At 37.3% G+C, this 15,643-nt stretch overlaps 1 protein-coding gene across 1 annotated transcript; it reads right to left on the bottom strand.

Moving 5' to 3' along the window:
• Positions 1–4,788: 4,788 nt before the first annotated feature.
• APRL5 (APR-like 5) lies at positions 4,789–15,264 on the bottom strand. Its single transcript, XM_008815510.6, has 4 exons — positions 14,818–15,264; positions 7,022–7,203; positions 6,786–6,910; positions 4,789–5,490 (listed from the first exon to the last, which is right to left on the bottom strand). The coding sequence occupies exons 1-4, from the start codon at positions 14,989–14,991 to the stop codon at positions 5,063–5,065; spliced, it is 909 nt and encodes a 302-aa protein (XP_008813732.3). The 5' UTR covers positions 14,992–15,264; the 3' UTR covers positions 4,789–5,062.
• Positions 15,265–15,643: the final 379 nt, after the last annotated feature.

Raw genomic sequence — 15,643 nt, 5'->3', positions numbered from 1 at the left:
GTATAAGTACCCAAAATCTATCCAACGAATAACTGATGTGGGACTAAACACATATTCGTACAAGTTCTCACATCATATATCTTGTTATGCCATTCCTTACCAATTCAAGCTTTGGAATTAAGCGATCAGCTAATGCGATAGCTAAGATTGCTGTCGGTCATCGATTAAAAGCCTCTCCAGGTTTGTTTTTCATTTAACCTAAACCTATGCTTTTCGAGTAACCAAAAGTTGCCATAAAGATTCGTCTGGTAATATTACCATGATTCGACGATAATGAGGACACCAAAAAAATTATGGTTAAACAAATTTTTGGCATTGAAAGCACTTTCCATCACTATCTATTTGTAATATTCCTTCTCCACTTCATTCATAAGGTTACAACCATCATAATGAGAGAACTCATCCTCATCAAAGAAAACGCAGGTGCAAAACTAATTTGACCTTTATTTTATTACTGTTAGGAAAAGTTCTATTTGGAGAATTCTTATAAAACATGAACATTTGTTGCAATTTCGCAACGAAAATATAAGGGAACTCCAAAAACTGCAAATCCACAATTCCCCATTCTTTCTTCCTAAAGGATTCTATTTTTCTACTTCTTATTGGATGAGACAAATTATTAAGTATTGTGAGTAAGATATATAAGGCCTTAACATTTCTCTTTTTTGAGGAAAAAAAAACCAAAAATGCGACTCAAGTTGCTGGCTTGGCAGAAATTTGAACAGGCTGCATACAAAGAACATTATATAAGTAAAATCCACTTGCATTTTCTATTCTTTCAAATGCTATACCAGAAATCTGCATTTCATGATCTTATGAAGGCCAGGATTCATGGAAGCCTTTCTTCCTCAAGGAACAAGAGTAGGCTTTCAAATTATAACTTAAAATACCTAACGACAATCAGCAATTCTGCTCAGTAAACAGTTCAAATTGAAAAAGAAAATGATTGATAATCACTAGGTAAAGCAAGCAATTAACCTTCATGTTAGGCTCGGCTTTCATATGAGAAGCTCACAGACATATAATTTGATGATATATGAAGGAAACCGTATTCTTGAGAAAACAATGTTTTGTGTGTCACAAGCTTTTGACTCATTTATCATACATATAACAAAAAGACCTCATCCCTAATGATAGTTCAATCCATCAAAGTTTATCTTAATCTAGTCCATTGAACGAGAATTCCCCCACAATATTGCATGCAAATTTCAGGGCTTGCCCTGCATGCAGGGCTACAGTAATTGGTAAGCCTCATTTATGCTGTTCAATAAATGGACATCTAAATAAAGATTGGAGATTGCTCCTGATGCTTTGTGTCATACAAAGGTTAGGTATCATTTATATCATAGTTATTAAGGGACGGGTTGCATCTTTCGCGTGACAGAACGACTCACCTGCCTTCACACGAAGCACTGTTGGATACTTCGAGATCTATATAGGTGGATGAATTGAGGAGTTTGAAGTATTTTGAGATCTGTGCAGGGTGGATACAACGGTCAACATCGCGAAAGAAGATCAATCATTCTTTGGTATTAACTTCAATTAGAAGCCTGGATTTTCTGAGTAGAATCTGCCAGACATCTGAACCACTGACTTCGTAAAATTATGGAATCAAACATCTCACCGGAAAAACTAACTAGTCTGAGTGCAAGTGAGCGCATGCCTCCTGGTTTATAATTATAAGGAGGCTTGACTAGTATTCTCATCTAGAGAAGCTCATGGAAGAACGATCAAGTTGAAAGGTAATCATGAGGCGCTAAATTAATAGATCATATTGGCTGTGAAGTCTAGATTTGAAGAAGAAGTTTATGATTTTTTTTTATGGAAAAGGAAGTTTATGATTGATTGATGGATTGATGTCTCAAGGAGGGGCATAAAAGTTAAGGATTGGCGTTAGAGAAATCAAATCGGGTCTGATAACAAGAAGAATAATTTAAATACCAGGTTTGGAAAAAGAATGCAAAACAGTTGTCAGATTGATTGTTAGCTGAGACTAAAAAACAGTCAACTGTCATGATATGAAAATGAAAGATATCCATCTGTGTAGGCAAGCATGCTTACCGCAAGGCAAATAGTACAGCAGATCATCAGCTTCCCCAATTGCGCATCGTGACATTTTATTTTTTGATTTTTTTTTGATGCGATCATACTAGGTTTGTATGATCCATCCGCCCGATCAAAAAAAAAGAAGAAGAGATTCAATGTGGAAATGCAATAGGTTAGATTATTTGTCATCACAAAGCAGGATGGGATTTATCTAAACAGATTTGGAAAAGGATGTCACAATCCAATCGAAAAACTTAAGGTTGTAGGTGGATGGGTCGACAAGTATATTGAGTACCAATAAGGTCTTTTCATTATCCAATTTGGGATTATCACCACTCTCCCAACTAAAGGAATTGAAAGGAAACTTGAGAAGATGCAAACACAATTTAGAGCATGTGTGATAGATTATAGAATTTTATGTATGATAACATTAGGAGCAAGATTGATTTATAAATAATTATTGTTAAGCAAGTAAGATGCATCTGAGAAAAAATATGGATATACGATCTCCGAGTTGATAGAATGCTATTTTTCTCTCAACTTTGTTGATGGTGAACCAATATACCTACATGAGTTTGATATTTATCTTTACCGTATCTTTTAAAAAAGAATAAGAATTAAATCAAAAAAAAAAAAATTTTGTGCGAACATGTAAGAGTGGAAGTAGTTATCTATCCACCGTTGAGCACTTGTTTGGTTAGTATCATCCCTTTTCACTTAGAAAAAGGAGATTGTGGTTCAATTCCGGCCGAAGCATGAGGTAAATATAAAAAAGAATGTGGAATCAACCCCTCCAATCTAAAAGAATAATAAAAAAAATCGCCTATCCAGTCCAAGATGCTATTTGGATTGTAATAATAGGGATGAGAAAATGGATGATTTTTATTGTTACCATGTAAAGGATGTTCATTATTTTGGACAACTGACCATGTAAACAAGTCTTGTAATCTAGTTCTAGGCAAAGCTTTCAATTTGTTAAGTGATGTAATACCTGTCGTAGCCTTCCTTATTGCAAGGACGTATAGGATTTTGATCTCTCGTAAGTTGTTCTTCAAAAATTTTTAACATAGAGAGATGCTACCACAGAAATTTGTGACACAATACATAAATTGCCAATCTCAAGCTTTATTTCAGCTAGATCATATGCTTAACCTTCAAAATAGCTGATTAAATGAGATGGCAAACGGGAGAGCATACCAATTGGTAGAATCGATAAAATAATTAAATGTTGGATATCGGTACATTGGGTTCTATCCTGCCCTCATCGTGCCGAACTTTCTCGACTTCTAGTTCTTAAAAAAACAGCAGTAATAGTAATAGTAGTAGTAGTATTTGCAAATAATAATAATAAAGAAAAAGAAAACGAGCAACGAATTGCATTCTTGGCAAAACAAATTGTTGTTCTAACAAAGATATCCAACTGCCAATCTAGCATACAAATCTCAGGTCTAGGGTTTATGCATTGCGCATTGTATGGTTGATCATCCAACGGAGTCCTAACTACGTGCAGAACACGATGACTCGTAGTGATACGCAGGACATAACGTAGATATCCCATAAGAGAAACTAGTTTTATTTATCCCCTTGGATGCGTTCTCCATCATGAGAGCGCCGTGACGGCATGCATGTGGTGTGGTGAACGTAGCAAATGGGGCACGCGAGATTCCTACCACCAGCCCTTTCATTGACGCCGGCCCTTCCAACTCCCCACAAAGATACTTATCTATCCCTTCAAGCATTCAGATACTTTTTCGCACAATAATAATAATAAAAAAAAAGACTAGCAATTTTTTTTGATCGTCGAGAGACTATGTTATGCAATCCTAATCTCTTCAGTACTGCTTGTTTACCTTAATGCGATGCGCGATTTTGCTTAGACTTATCACCGCTTATTGTTGATTTGCTTACCTCCCATTAGCTTCGAGTTGAGCATTAGAACACTGACTAATGATGCGATATAGACGTAGTTTTCCATTTCTGATTACAAGAAACATGGCTCTTTAACAATTCAAGGGAGAAGAATCTTCACAATGGATATTGTAAGCAATATCAAAAAATTTTATATTATTGTCTGAGTTCCTCCACAAACATCCTCCCTCCTAAATCCTAGAATTTTGGACGAGCCTCCAGCTAGTCTCGAACATAGGTTCTTTACGTGGATCTCCTCGTAGGAGATACAACCCTCTCCAGAACTCCATGCAGCATTTGTCCTCTGAACTATCTTTTCAACCAAAAGAAACCTCCTATCACTGCCTCTCTCTGCATCCAAATGGTTGAGTTTAGTGAGAAAGCTCATGGAAGCCTGCTTTAAGATAACCTTTATAATGCGGTGCGGAAAGCTACTGGAAGGACCAGACGAAGGTAGCATTGTCTTCAGGTTTATATTGAGTCATGCTCTGTTGGCGAGACTTCACAGATAGATAGCTAAAGCTGAGATCACCAACTCGCACAACCCGAATTTAAGCAGCATAACCAGTGTGTTGTCTGTTGGCCAGCTTGGAATCCTTTCATCTAAGATTGCATCAACCTTCTAATTAGATCTGAATAAAACATGGCCAACAAGATTACAAGGCATTGCAATGGTGCATCGAGCCTGTCGTCAACAGATACAACATGAATTTCAAAGGAACATCTCTAATACATGTAGGTGTAGAACTTTCTGATGATTGCACAGAAACTGACGGCAATAATAGTATGGTGATAATTAAACTCAAGAATAAAACCATGTATCAAGAAGATTCCTTGACTGAAAGGTAATTTATAATGAAAACCCATTGTGGATTGGGCATTGCAGTAGCAATGCAGACTACCATAAAACTAATATACAAAAAAGATCAGGTTCTCAAAAATTTACATGCTAGATGCTTCCCATGTCCCAAATCCCATACCAGAAAAAGTACATAGATACATGACGATGAGGAAATAGATAGATGGACTTGCTCCCTGAGAACATGAAGACCCTGTCCACCCACTGGTTTCCTTACCATGGTCAGAAATGGATTAAAGAAGGATAAAATCATGAGCCTAGAGGGGCCGCTCTGGAGGCAGATGACTCGCCCAGTGAGACAGAAGCAAGGGAGGAAGCCCAGGCCCGAGCATTGTTCGCCCCCTTCCGAAAGTTCCTCGTCTTATTGCAGAGCCTAAGCTTGCTCCACAGCTTCTTGATATCGAATACATGTTGTGCTTGCTCCAAAAGCTGGCTCCATTCGCCCAAGATCCCCAAGTTCAGCTGCCAGGCAAGTGAAACCCAGAAGGCTCTGAGGTGAGCAAAGATCACAGGGAAGAAACGCACCATTGCCTTTAGACAGACAAAAAGTAAACTAATCGCTATGTAAGGTTCATGGGCTATCAGTTCCTTCAGAGATCCATTCCATGGCCGAAGGGATCCCACATTTCTTGAATTGCTGGGCTGATCGACCGCAAAATATGAAACTGGATCAAAACCTGCATCACAGAAGCAGGATAGTGTATATAAGAACTGAGCTGTTTTTTAACATCTGTTTCTACAGTATCTGATGACCTCTCTTCTATCAGCAGATGGTTGCAATGCATATGAGTACAGACTATCAGTACAGCACAAAGAACAGACAGTTAAACTCAGATGCTAAAATCTAAATGAGGTAAAATTTATATATTTAAACTCAAACAATTTCTTGAGAAAAGATGATAGGGTGCACATCCTCAGAAGTGATGATTAAAAAAAGGAGGGAGTACACAAAGTAGAATATTGGAAAGCAAGGATGGAAGGTTTTTAATTCTGGATATATCAGTTATCTCGATCTGTGGTTGAGACTGAGATAAACCGAGCCAATATGATAAATGGTAAAATTTCGACAGAACTGAAATTTTCCAAGATCTCGACCAATATTTTTGGACCAAGATACCAAAATCTTCCCCAATATGGTAAAAAAGAACTATCTTTAACATTAATTTCAAGATTTATTAATTAACAACCTGTTTAAGGATGTAAAAAGTGATTGGAAATATCATATCGAACAATATCTTGGATTTTATCAATATATGTGGCCGAGATAATAGAACTGAGATTTTTACATATATGATACCAATAGAAACCACGATCTCAGCTGAAATGAAAACTTGCAAGGAACAGAGAAGATGGCTCTTAAATTCTTTATTATTGTTTTCATAAATGCAATTCCTTTTTTGAAAGGTTCAAGAGTCCAGCTTTTAATGGAAACTAATTAATGAATGCAGTGTGGCCTCCTTTTCGCAGCACTCTTGCATTTAGAGTACAGGAAAAAGAAAGTTGGGCTTGCAATCTACTGACGAATGATTCAGTGGTGTGAAGTTTTGCAATAATTCACGAGCACTTCAGCCAGTTTCCTTTTACAAATTATTTGCGCATTTTGTAAAGCTTCGCCAAATATTTCAACTACAACCAGGACAACATTAGTGTCAGGCCAATCAAATCACTCTTGAACCCTAAGTCAAACAAGACAACAAAAACCCTGTCTAGGTGCAAAAATTTGCTTGTTCTGCTCCTGCTGCTGCAAGTTTAATAATCAGGCCATGAGAAAACCCAGCCGAAATCAAGCGAGAGCAGGATTCAAACCATGTACCTACCCCAAGTGACTTTACCAACTGAGGCAGTTGGCACCCTCAAGAATTTTATCTTCAAGCTAACTTTTTAAGACATAAGAGTTGGAGACACCAGATGTGCATTATGTGGATTAAGTAAAAACAATTGGAAGAAAATTAAAAAAGCTAAAGGGAGCCACCTGTAGTTTTCTTGTAGAAATTCACGAGGGAGTTGATATCTTTTGAGCCACGGTATCGAACCATCATTGTTCCATTGGCTAATAGTATAGCTGGAAAACTGTGAATCCCATATCTTGAGAAAACACTGCTTGGCATGTGAGAAGATATTAAACAGAAGCCTATTTTCATGCTCAGAAAACAGATCATGTATACCTTAATGCAACAAAGGCTATGGGTACCATAAATTTTCACATACCTTGGCATGGAAGAAGATTCTTCAACTGCTAAGTGCTTTATCTGAGGAAACATAGAGCTGAGGGCATTAAAAATGGGTCGAGTATTGCTGGAGAATGGACACCATGAGGCAAAAAAGAAAATAGAGTAATATGCACTTTTCTGGCTGCGACTCAACTCTTGCTCAAGTGTCTTGCCACTCACCTTCAAAAAAGAATAACATTAGATCTTTCTCTCCACCATAACCAACAAGAGGGTTTTCACATTAACCTTGCACATAAACTCATTATCATTAATATGGAAAGTGTGGCTTAAAGTCGACAAAGACACCATGGTAATGGTGCTTTGCAAAACCAACAAAATAATATCTGAAAGGGAAAAAGAAGGAGAAAGAATGGATTGTAGGCCAACTACATTTTTGTTTGCATTATGACATCAGATATAAACGTGATTTCTCAAAAGAAAGGAAAATTTAAGTGATTAATGAACATAATAAGTATCGAAATAAAGATATTTTATATATTTGAAATATCTAACAACATGACATTAAAAAAAAAAAAACCTTAGAGATGAGTCTGCTGATTGTTGATCTCACCCTGGAAAGCAAGCATTCAACATGAACTCAGAGAAACCACTTCAAAAACAACCATAGTCTCATTTTTAATCAAGTCAGGCAAACCATGTCAAAAGAATAGTAAATTCTCCCAGGACAGGTGGAGCGGTTCTCTCTGGAACAATTAAACAAGACAAAAAGCAAACCATATGCCTACAATATGGATGTAGAAGTATCTTTAACATGCTTTTCAGGTGTTTCTTGGATAGTTGGGAAGTCGAAACATTCTCCCAACAGATAACCTGAACTTTCTGAATGCACTGCAACCAATTACATTCTATACCTCCAATTAGGCTACAGTTACAACTTCAGAGATAACTAGCTTCAAAAGTGAGTATCTCTTAAGACAATAATAAAGGGAACAATTGCAATGCTACCACAGAGACAACAGAAAATCTGCAAGCTATAACAAAATTCACTATAAATAAATAGAAAACATCTTGCAAGGAGGTTGGATTTCCCAAGAATGTTACTGTGGTCGGATGGGTCAGATTTTCTCAACATCCTCACACATCCTCACTCCATCAGGTAGATGTAGACAGGACTTTTTACACATCCAACCACAGCAACATGATTGGGAAATTTCAAGATTCCATTTCCTTTTATTTATGTGAACAATGTCACATGATATTTTCTATGGCCGAGATGCCAGTGCATGAGGTTTCTTATTTTAGGGTGAATTATCAATGACTGCAATCAAATGATGGGCTTCTACGATGATTTAATTAGATTAACACTTAGTCCAACTCTCCAGTCAAATCATGAATAAAATAGATTGGTAATAAATATGAACTCATTTTACTAGCCCGTACCATTAAAAATGGTAAAATTGGAGGAAAAAAGGAAGAACGAGAGCTGAATAAAAAGAGGAGAAAAGGTAAAGCATGCTAGCCTCCATGGACTCAGAGAACTGGTGAAACACAAAGCCTTTCCCTTTGATGTAGATAAATCCAATCATCAAGCTTCACTCTTATAATAGCTCTTTAAACTACTGGGACCTAGGCCTAGCATTGGCAATTCTCTCAAATTTGACTTCAATCTTTAAAGTGATGAGTTAAATCCTTGACAACTTACATTTAATATGTTTTCTCTAGCTTGTAAAACGAAAACCTTTTGCATATGTGCATGCAATATGCATGAATTTGTCATAATACTGGTGCACAAATAGTTAATCCGATCTATGATTTAATGCAGATTTAATCAAGGACCCGTGAGAGCCAAACTTTCTACAAAGTTACTATCTTAGCATTTTTGACCATAAAAGGCCACTTCTCAGCACGATAAAAAACAGAACATGATTGAAACCCTTGGTTTTTTTGTTTAACTAAGTTGGTTAAAATCCTCCACTATTAATTGAATGACAGGTGCAATTGCTTGAAATCCAACCTAATAAACAATTCAAGAGAAAGAAAAGCAAGGCATTGCACAGTTAAACATTACTAGGTTGAAAATGATCTATGCTTGACAATGAACTTCATAGATGCTATTAAATGACCAATTGGGCGCACATCTAATTACCACCACAATTTGAATCTTCATTTTTCCCTCTTTCCTAAATCTATTCCAAGTCTACAAGATATTAATGAGTTAGTTGCTCCTTGGTAGCATACGAGTTTAAATTACATAACCTACACTCCTGTCAAACTGCCTTTCTTGTTTCACAGCACATTTTTCTTTGGTGAAATGTTTCCAGGATGTAAATTCATCATCTTTTTTCATACTGTAATAGGAAAAGCCAACTATGCCAGGAAACTAAGATCAAGGTTATGGGTTGATGAAAAGTGTTCTGAAACTATTGACCCCGCGCAATCCATTTTGACATCTGGGTAATGGGCAGTCCACCCATGAACTGTCTAGTTGACCTGTGATATCAACCCTAAAAATTATAGATACTTGGAATAATAAATTATCAAAAACAAGAAATATTTAAAAAAAGATTATAAAAATAGATAAATACTCGTGCCATCATATTTATCAATTTAGTTTCTGATCAGACATCTCTATATTACAACTGATTTGGATCCCTTAATACTTGGATATATGCACTGTAGTGCAAAGTCAAGCCATTGGTGGTTTTAGTTCCCAGATAATAAACAAGAGCATGATACTTTCCACTTCAGGAATCATCAGTAAAAATTTACAACATTAGAAATTAGTAAATTACTGGACCAAATAGTCAGCAACATGATCACGAGACAACCAGATAACAAGATCACAAAATAAGCGCCAATGCAAGTCCACATATCTGGTCAAATAGGACCATATTCACTCCTATGGATAAAATTAGCACGTCTTTTTATTAAAAAGAAGTTTGAATAGGACTCCAAAATCCCAAGCTATTTCCTCATAGAACCTCCATCAATGAATCTCTACTTACACGAACAAGCACGAGGGCCAAGCAGTTTCATGATTATTATCATGTTCATAAGGGGACAAATTCAATGCAAAGGGATTGTTGGCAGATGATGACAGGAAAAATATTTTCCCAATTGGCCCGAATTTTAGCCAAAGGGCCATCAGCTGGTGGCCGAGCACAACTGCCAATTATGCAGATGAAAAGATTGGTGCCTTGCAAACTCTTCCTGGTGACCACTATTTGATGAGATCTTGCTGGTGATCTCCCCCCGCCGCCCTCCTCACATTTTCTTCTTCCAACGTCCGGCAATGAATTCAAGGATCAGGCGGCTGAACAAAGGAGAGCTATGGCTTTCCATTTGAGGAAATCTATGGGATAGGGCAAAAAATAGTTTATACCTTTTAATTTAACTATAGAACTGGTTCGCCTGCGGGCCATCCAACCTTTGACCCAGGCAATGTGAACAATGGATGGGTTTCTATGAATAGCAGGTTTACACTTGACCTAACCCATTATATGCAGCAGGTAGTTGGTCAACCCAAATGTGTCTCAAATCATAAGATTTGTTGTCACAAAAACAGACAAGATTACTAATAGAAGGAAAATAAAATGAAAATAAACAAAATTACAAGAAACTAGCACACAGAAAAAGATGATAAGTTCCATGTACAAAAAGCATCTCCAAATAAACGAGTAGCAAATTGCAACAAACATCTAAATACAGGTCAAGGCATCAAACAGCACTGGAATCCCATGACGGTAATGGATTCAAGAAGTAAAACTGTAGTGGCTAACCATCTAGTTTACACTTAGACCCATCAAGACTGAAAACCTCAACAAGCAATAGCAACAGTAAAGGTATTAGCTAGAATAAGCCAAAAAAAATAGTTTAAACTAAGAATTTATGGAAAACAGTATCACTGAATATATAATGCTTCGGTAGTGATATTATAAACCTTAACATATCAAGAGCCATCCCATCAATTTGAGCAACTACGACAACAATCTTACGTTCTGGTCAAATGTCTGTTCGCAGGAATTTATGAGCAGCTTGGGATTGGATCGACCCAGGCTCAATTCAGGCTCGGGTCAACAAGAAAATGAGTCAAGTTCAAACAGTTTTTGAAGTTTGACTTATAAATGAGTAGAGCTTGAACATAAGCCAGTTGGAGAAATAATGTGTAAGCTCAGCACGGCTCAGTAAAAGCTAAGTTGAAAGCTTAAATGTGCTAGGCTTGAACAGCTGAAGTCAAGCTCAGCTCAAGCACAAGCCGAGTTCGTGCAGCCCATGTATATAGTAAGCCGAGTTCGTGCAGCCCATGCATATAGTAAGCCGAGTTCGTGCAGCCCATGCATATAGTAAGCCGAGTTCGTGCAGCCCATGTATATAGTAAGCCGACTTCATGCAGCTCATGTATATAGTGAGCTGAGTTTGAGCAGCTCATGTATATAGTGGGCCAAGCTTGAGGAACCTACAACTCGGCTCAGCTCGTTTGCATCCCTATGTGTGATAATAACTATCGATCAAAACATGTACTACCAAGTAACTCACATTTTCCTTATTGAAAGAAAACTGCATCAAAACATACATACATAAATACATATATATATATATATATATAACACCTAAATACTATATGAGAATGGCCAAGGTGCAAGAATACTATAAAAATATCTTGCACAAAACTTAAAAAATGGAAACCCATGTACATACAAAGCAAGAATATCCTTACTATTTATTAGCTAGAAAAGAATCATTATAAGCTCTAACATGATCCATCGTAAATATTTCACTGTAACAAACCCATACTCAAGGTTCGCCGTCTCGGTACCGGACCCCGTACCGGTGCCACACTAGCATCGTGTCGGTATGATACGAAAATTTTTTGGCGTACCTAGTATCAGTACGCCATCTGTATCGGGTACTGGTACCAAACCGATACAGTACACACCGTACCACCCGATTCAGTACACCCTGTACCACCCGGTTCATACCGATATGGCGTACCATGCTCGGACTGCTAGTGATCATGGTATTTATGATTGGATTTGAAGAGATTTAAACCTTTAGCATATTGAGGAGACCATAGCTTAAATGGGAAGAGAATAAGAGTATGTGAGAGCCCATACGAGCGTGTATTTAATCTCATATCGATTATACAGAGCTTGGATACTTATACAGAGCTAGAAAACCCAAATAGTAACTTCTAGCTAGCCTTTTGGATAAAGTCTTAAGTTGTTACACCCTGAGTCCTTACAAATAGTATCATAGCAGCATGGCCCATTTGGACAAAGAGCACTGCAACGCAAGCCTACGTGGGACTAACCATGGGACAATTATAGTATTTGTCATTGGATTTGATTCCATTTGGACTCTTTGGGTGTATGTTTAGTATGACATTAGTTATGTGCTGGAGAGATCTTAGTTACTTATACAAGAGAGAGAACTTAAATAATACCTTCTAGCTAGTCTTTTGCATAAGATCTTGGGTCATTACACCGATTTCTAACACAATGTCAAAATACGCTAATGATCACGCTGCCAATAAATTTTGGTGGATACCAAGCATCTTTAAGTCAATGTGACATGAAGTGTTATGACCATCTAGGGGTGCTTAGATTTCAGGCTTTGATACACAAGGAAAGACCTGTTGCAACTCCCGTTTAGACTTTAAGGGGAAAAACTTGGTTGTTGGGGGATGGTAGTAACTTATATGGAATTGAATTCCGCAACTTTACATATTAAAGAAGGCAAAGTAAACTCCTCTCCAAAAACGAAAAATAAAGAGGGCAAATAAAATGGTAGTATGATATTTATGAGATACACAAATACTACTTTATGTCCGAATCTGCTATCCACCTAGACGAACATATTGCCAATTGTTTCCAATTGAGGATTGAACGTCCTAGCACGTTAACCTTATCTGAATCAGGGAATTCATGAAAATCACTTGTATGTCTACTACGAAAGTATATATATAATAATATTTCAAACATGGCATAAAATATGCAATAGGAATATATGGATTCTCTCTCTTTCATGCATGGGAAGTGTATTATAAAGTAATATGATAGAGAAAAATGCATGCATAATACAAAGAGATAAATTTACCAAAACAATCATTTAAACAATCTCAGTATCTTTCACAAGCCTTTCATAGTGTTTAAGACTTTTTGTAAAGCAAATGCAAACCTCGTATTGATTTCTGACACACCATTAGCCTTATATGGTAGTGTATAGTTTCACTAAAAAAGCTAAGAAATAATCACTACTAACTAATTAAGCATTGAAAAATGGAAAATATGTATTATTTAAAGATATTGACCAATGAAATTCCTCTCTTTTTTCTCTATGCTCTTAAGAGTTTGATGTTCAAATACTTTGACCCTAAGCTTGAGGACTCCAGCTCGATAGCCCTCTGCAGAAGCAATTGGTGGTTTGGAGAACCCTCCAATGCTTCTTCCTTAGAATCATATCGTATGAGGCTTAAGCCCTGTACTTGAATCCTCCTCAGGGCTTTCATTTACTGAGAGATGTTTTCCAGAAAAACTGAAAAGAAATAAAGTCATGCATGTATGAAAGTAGGATATCACTATTAATAATGATGAATTTGAATTTGGTCGGCTAGTGGCAAACTACACATGCACGTGGTGCATGAGCAGCTTAATTACAACAGCAAAAAAAATAATATATATATATATATATATATATATATATATATATATATATATATATATCAGCATACGTTTTGGAAAAGCTCTAAGAAACTTTCAATCAATTTAGCAGCAGCATATGCATCTTGACTATTTGGAGGAGTTCGGGCATTGCGACTTGCTATATAAGGATAGTTTTAAAAGGACGGCACTACAGTATGTTCCAGTTAGATGCTAAGACATCTCTGGTTGCTTGTACCTCAATAATTGTGAGACATGAAATCTAGATTGCTATTTTCATCTCCAGGACTTTTTATTTTCCTTCCTCGGTCTTCGTTTCTCAATTGTACTAGAACATGTTGCCAGTTATTTTCCACTTTAATATTAAATGTTTTAGCACTTATCCTTATATCAAGTACTGGCATCCAAACCCCTTAAATTTCTTAACCACACATTCTTCAAAGGACAGCATCAAGCATGACACTGCATGCAAGATGTTCAATTTTTTTCTTTGCATGCATGGGAATAACACGTACTAAAGAATACGGGTGCAAAAAGACAATCAGAATTCAGTCAGATAATCCATAAAACAAGGGTTATTGAGAGAGTTATTTCCCCAAAAAAAGCAACTCAAAGAGAAATCAGATAAACTCTTTTATAGTGATGGGAATTAAAAAGGCCTTCATGAGTCCACCAGCAATCTTGGCGCTTCTCTAACAGCTATACCTAAAGCAATGCATGCCTATCATATTTTTCAGGCAAACAAGCAAGTTTTCACGTTGCCCGCTGAACGACTCCAAAATTTTCCACATATTCAAAACTTTCAGCCCTGAAAAATGTGAAGACAACAAAATCACATGCACGCACAAGCCAGGATTCGGATTCTTTCACCATTTCACTCCAATAAAGTTAGAACCTATAGAATCTGACCGTGAGAAAATCAAAACCTCAATCCAAGAAATCTCATAACGAAAAATTACTAGAAGCCCCAAAACCATATGGGCAAACCCAGAGAATCTTCAAAAAGCTCCCACCTTGCAACGGCTCCCAACGATGAAACCAAAACAGCACGACCAAGACGCGATTTTTAGGACAAAACGAAATCCCACGTAGAGAGAATCGAAAGAGATCCACGAACAACACGGATTATGCGCATCCATAGAAGCATGTACGAGGGAGGAAAACAAAACCCTACCTCCAGAGGCGGCAACGGCTCGATCCAGAGAGGGCATTGCGATTTGACGACATCGAGGAAGGCGATGTCCGATCGAGGGCAGATAGGCGTCGCCGCGGCGGCGGCGAAGGATCGGGAAAAGGAGAAGGAGGCGATGGATAGAACGAGGAGGAGAGGGAGAGGGGAGACGGCCATGGAACGAAGGGAACAAGGGAGAAGGCGAAGGGATGGGGTGGAGACAAGAGGCCAAGTGGGGGAAAGGTGGGATCTTTTTCTCTCTCTTTTCTCTGGCCTCGCCTCTCCTCCGTTTCGCGGATGGATTGCTCCGGTTTTATTATGGGTCGTCCCTTCTCCTACCGCAGTTTAATTCTCTCTCTACTTCGCCAATCCGGACCTCCCACCAAACGCCCTCCTGCCATTTTTGTTGTAGGTCAGGCAAGTGTACATAGATAAGCCCCTAACTTTCTCATAATTACATACAAGTTCTTGGTATAAATATGGTGTTATATCTTGCCAGAAATAATTTATATGTATCTTTGGCACTGAAAGAGCATAAAATATTTTATAGATAATTCTTCTTCACATCAGCCTTAAGTTGGCATCCCTTCAACTCATACTTTGCCATTTGCTTTTTTTCTTCTATAACTTTTAAATGTTTTAGATGTTTCTTTTTCATCGTGCATCTTATTTTTCGCTCATTGTCAATTGATGAAAAATGAAGGGTCGATAAGTAAAGAATATTTACTACTCTACTATTATAATGAAACTGTTCAATTTCAATAATTTTCCTATTTCAACTATATTTCTTTAATTTTTTTACTCAGCAACAAATGCCCTGCTACGCATA

The sequence above is a fragment of the Phoenix dactylifera genome, chromosome 1 (genome assembly GCF_051530095.1).
Source record: "Phoenix dactylifera cultivar Ajwa chromosome 1, Ajwa_hap1_PhDact_Kaust_v1.1, whole genome shotgun sequence".
Taxonomy (NCBI): Eukaryota; Viridiplantae; Streptophyta; class Magnoliopsida; order Arecales; family Arecaceae; genus Phoenix; species Phoenix dactylifera.
Note: the sequence above shows the minus strand (reverse complement) of the source record. Positions and strands in the feature narration are given on the sequence as shown.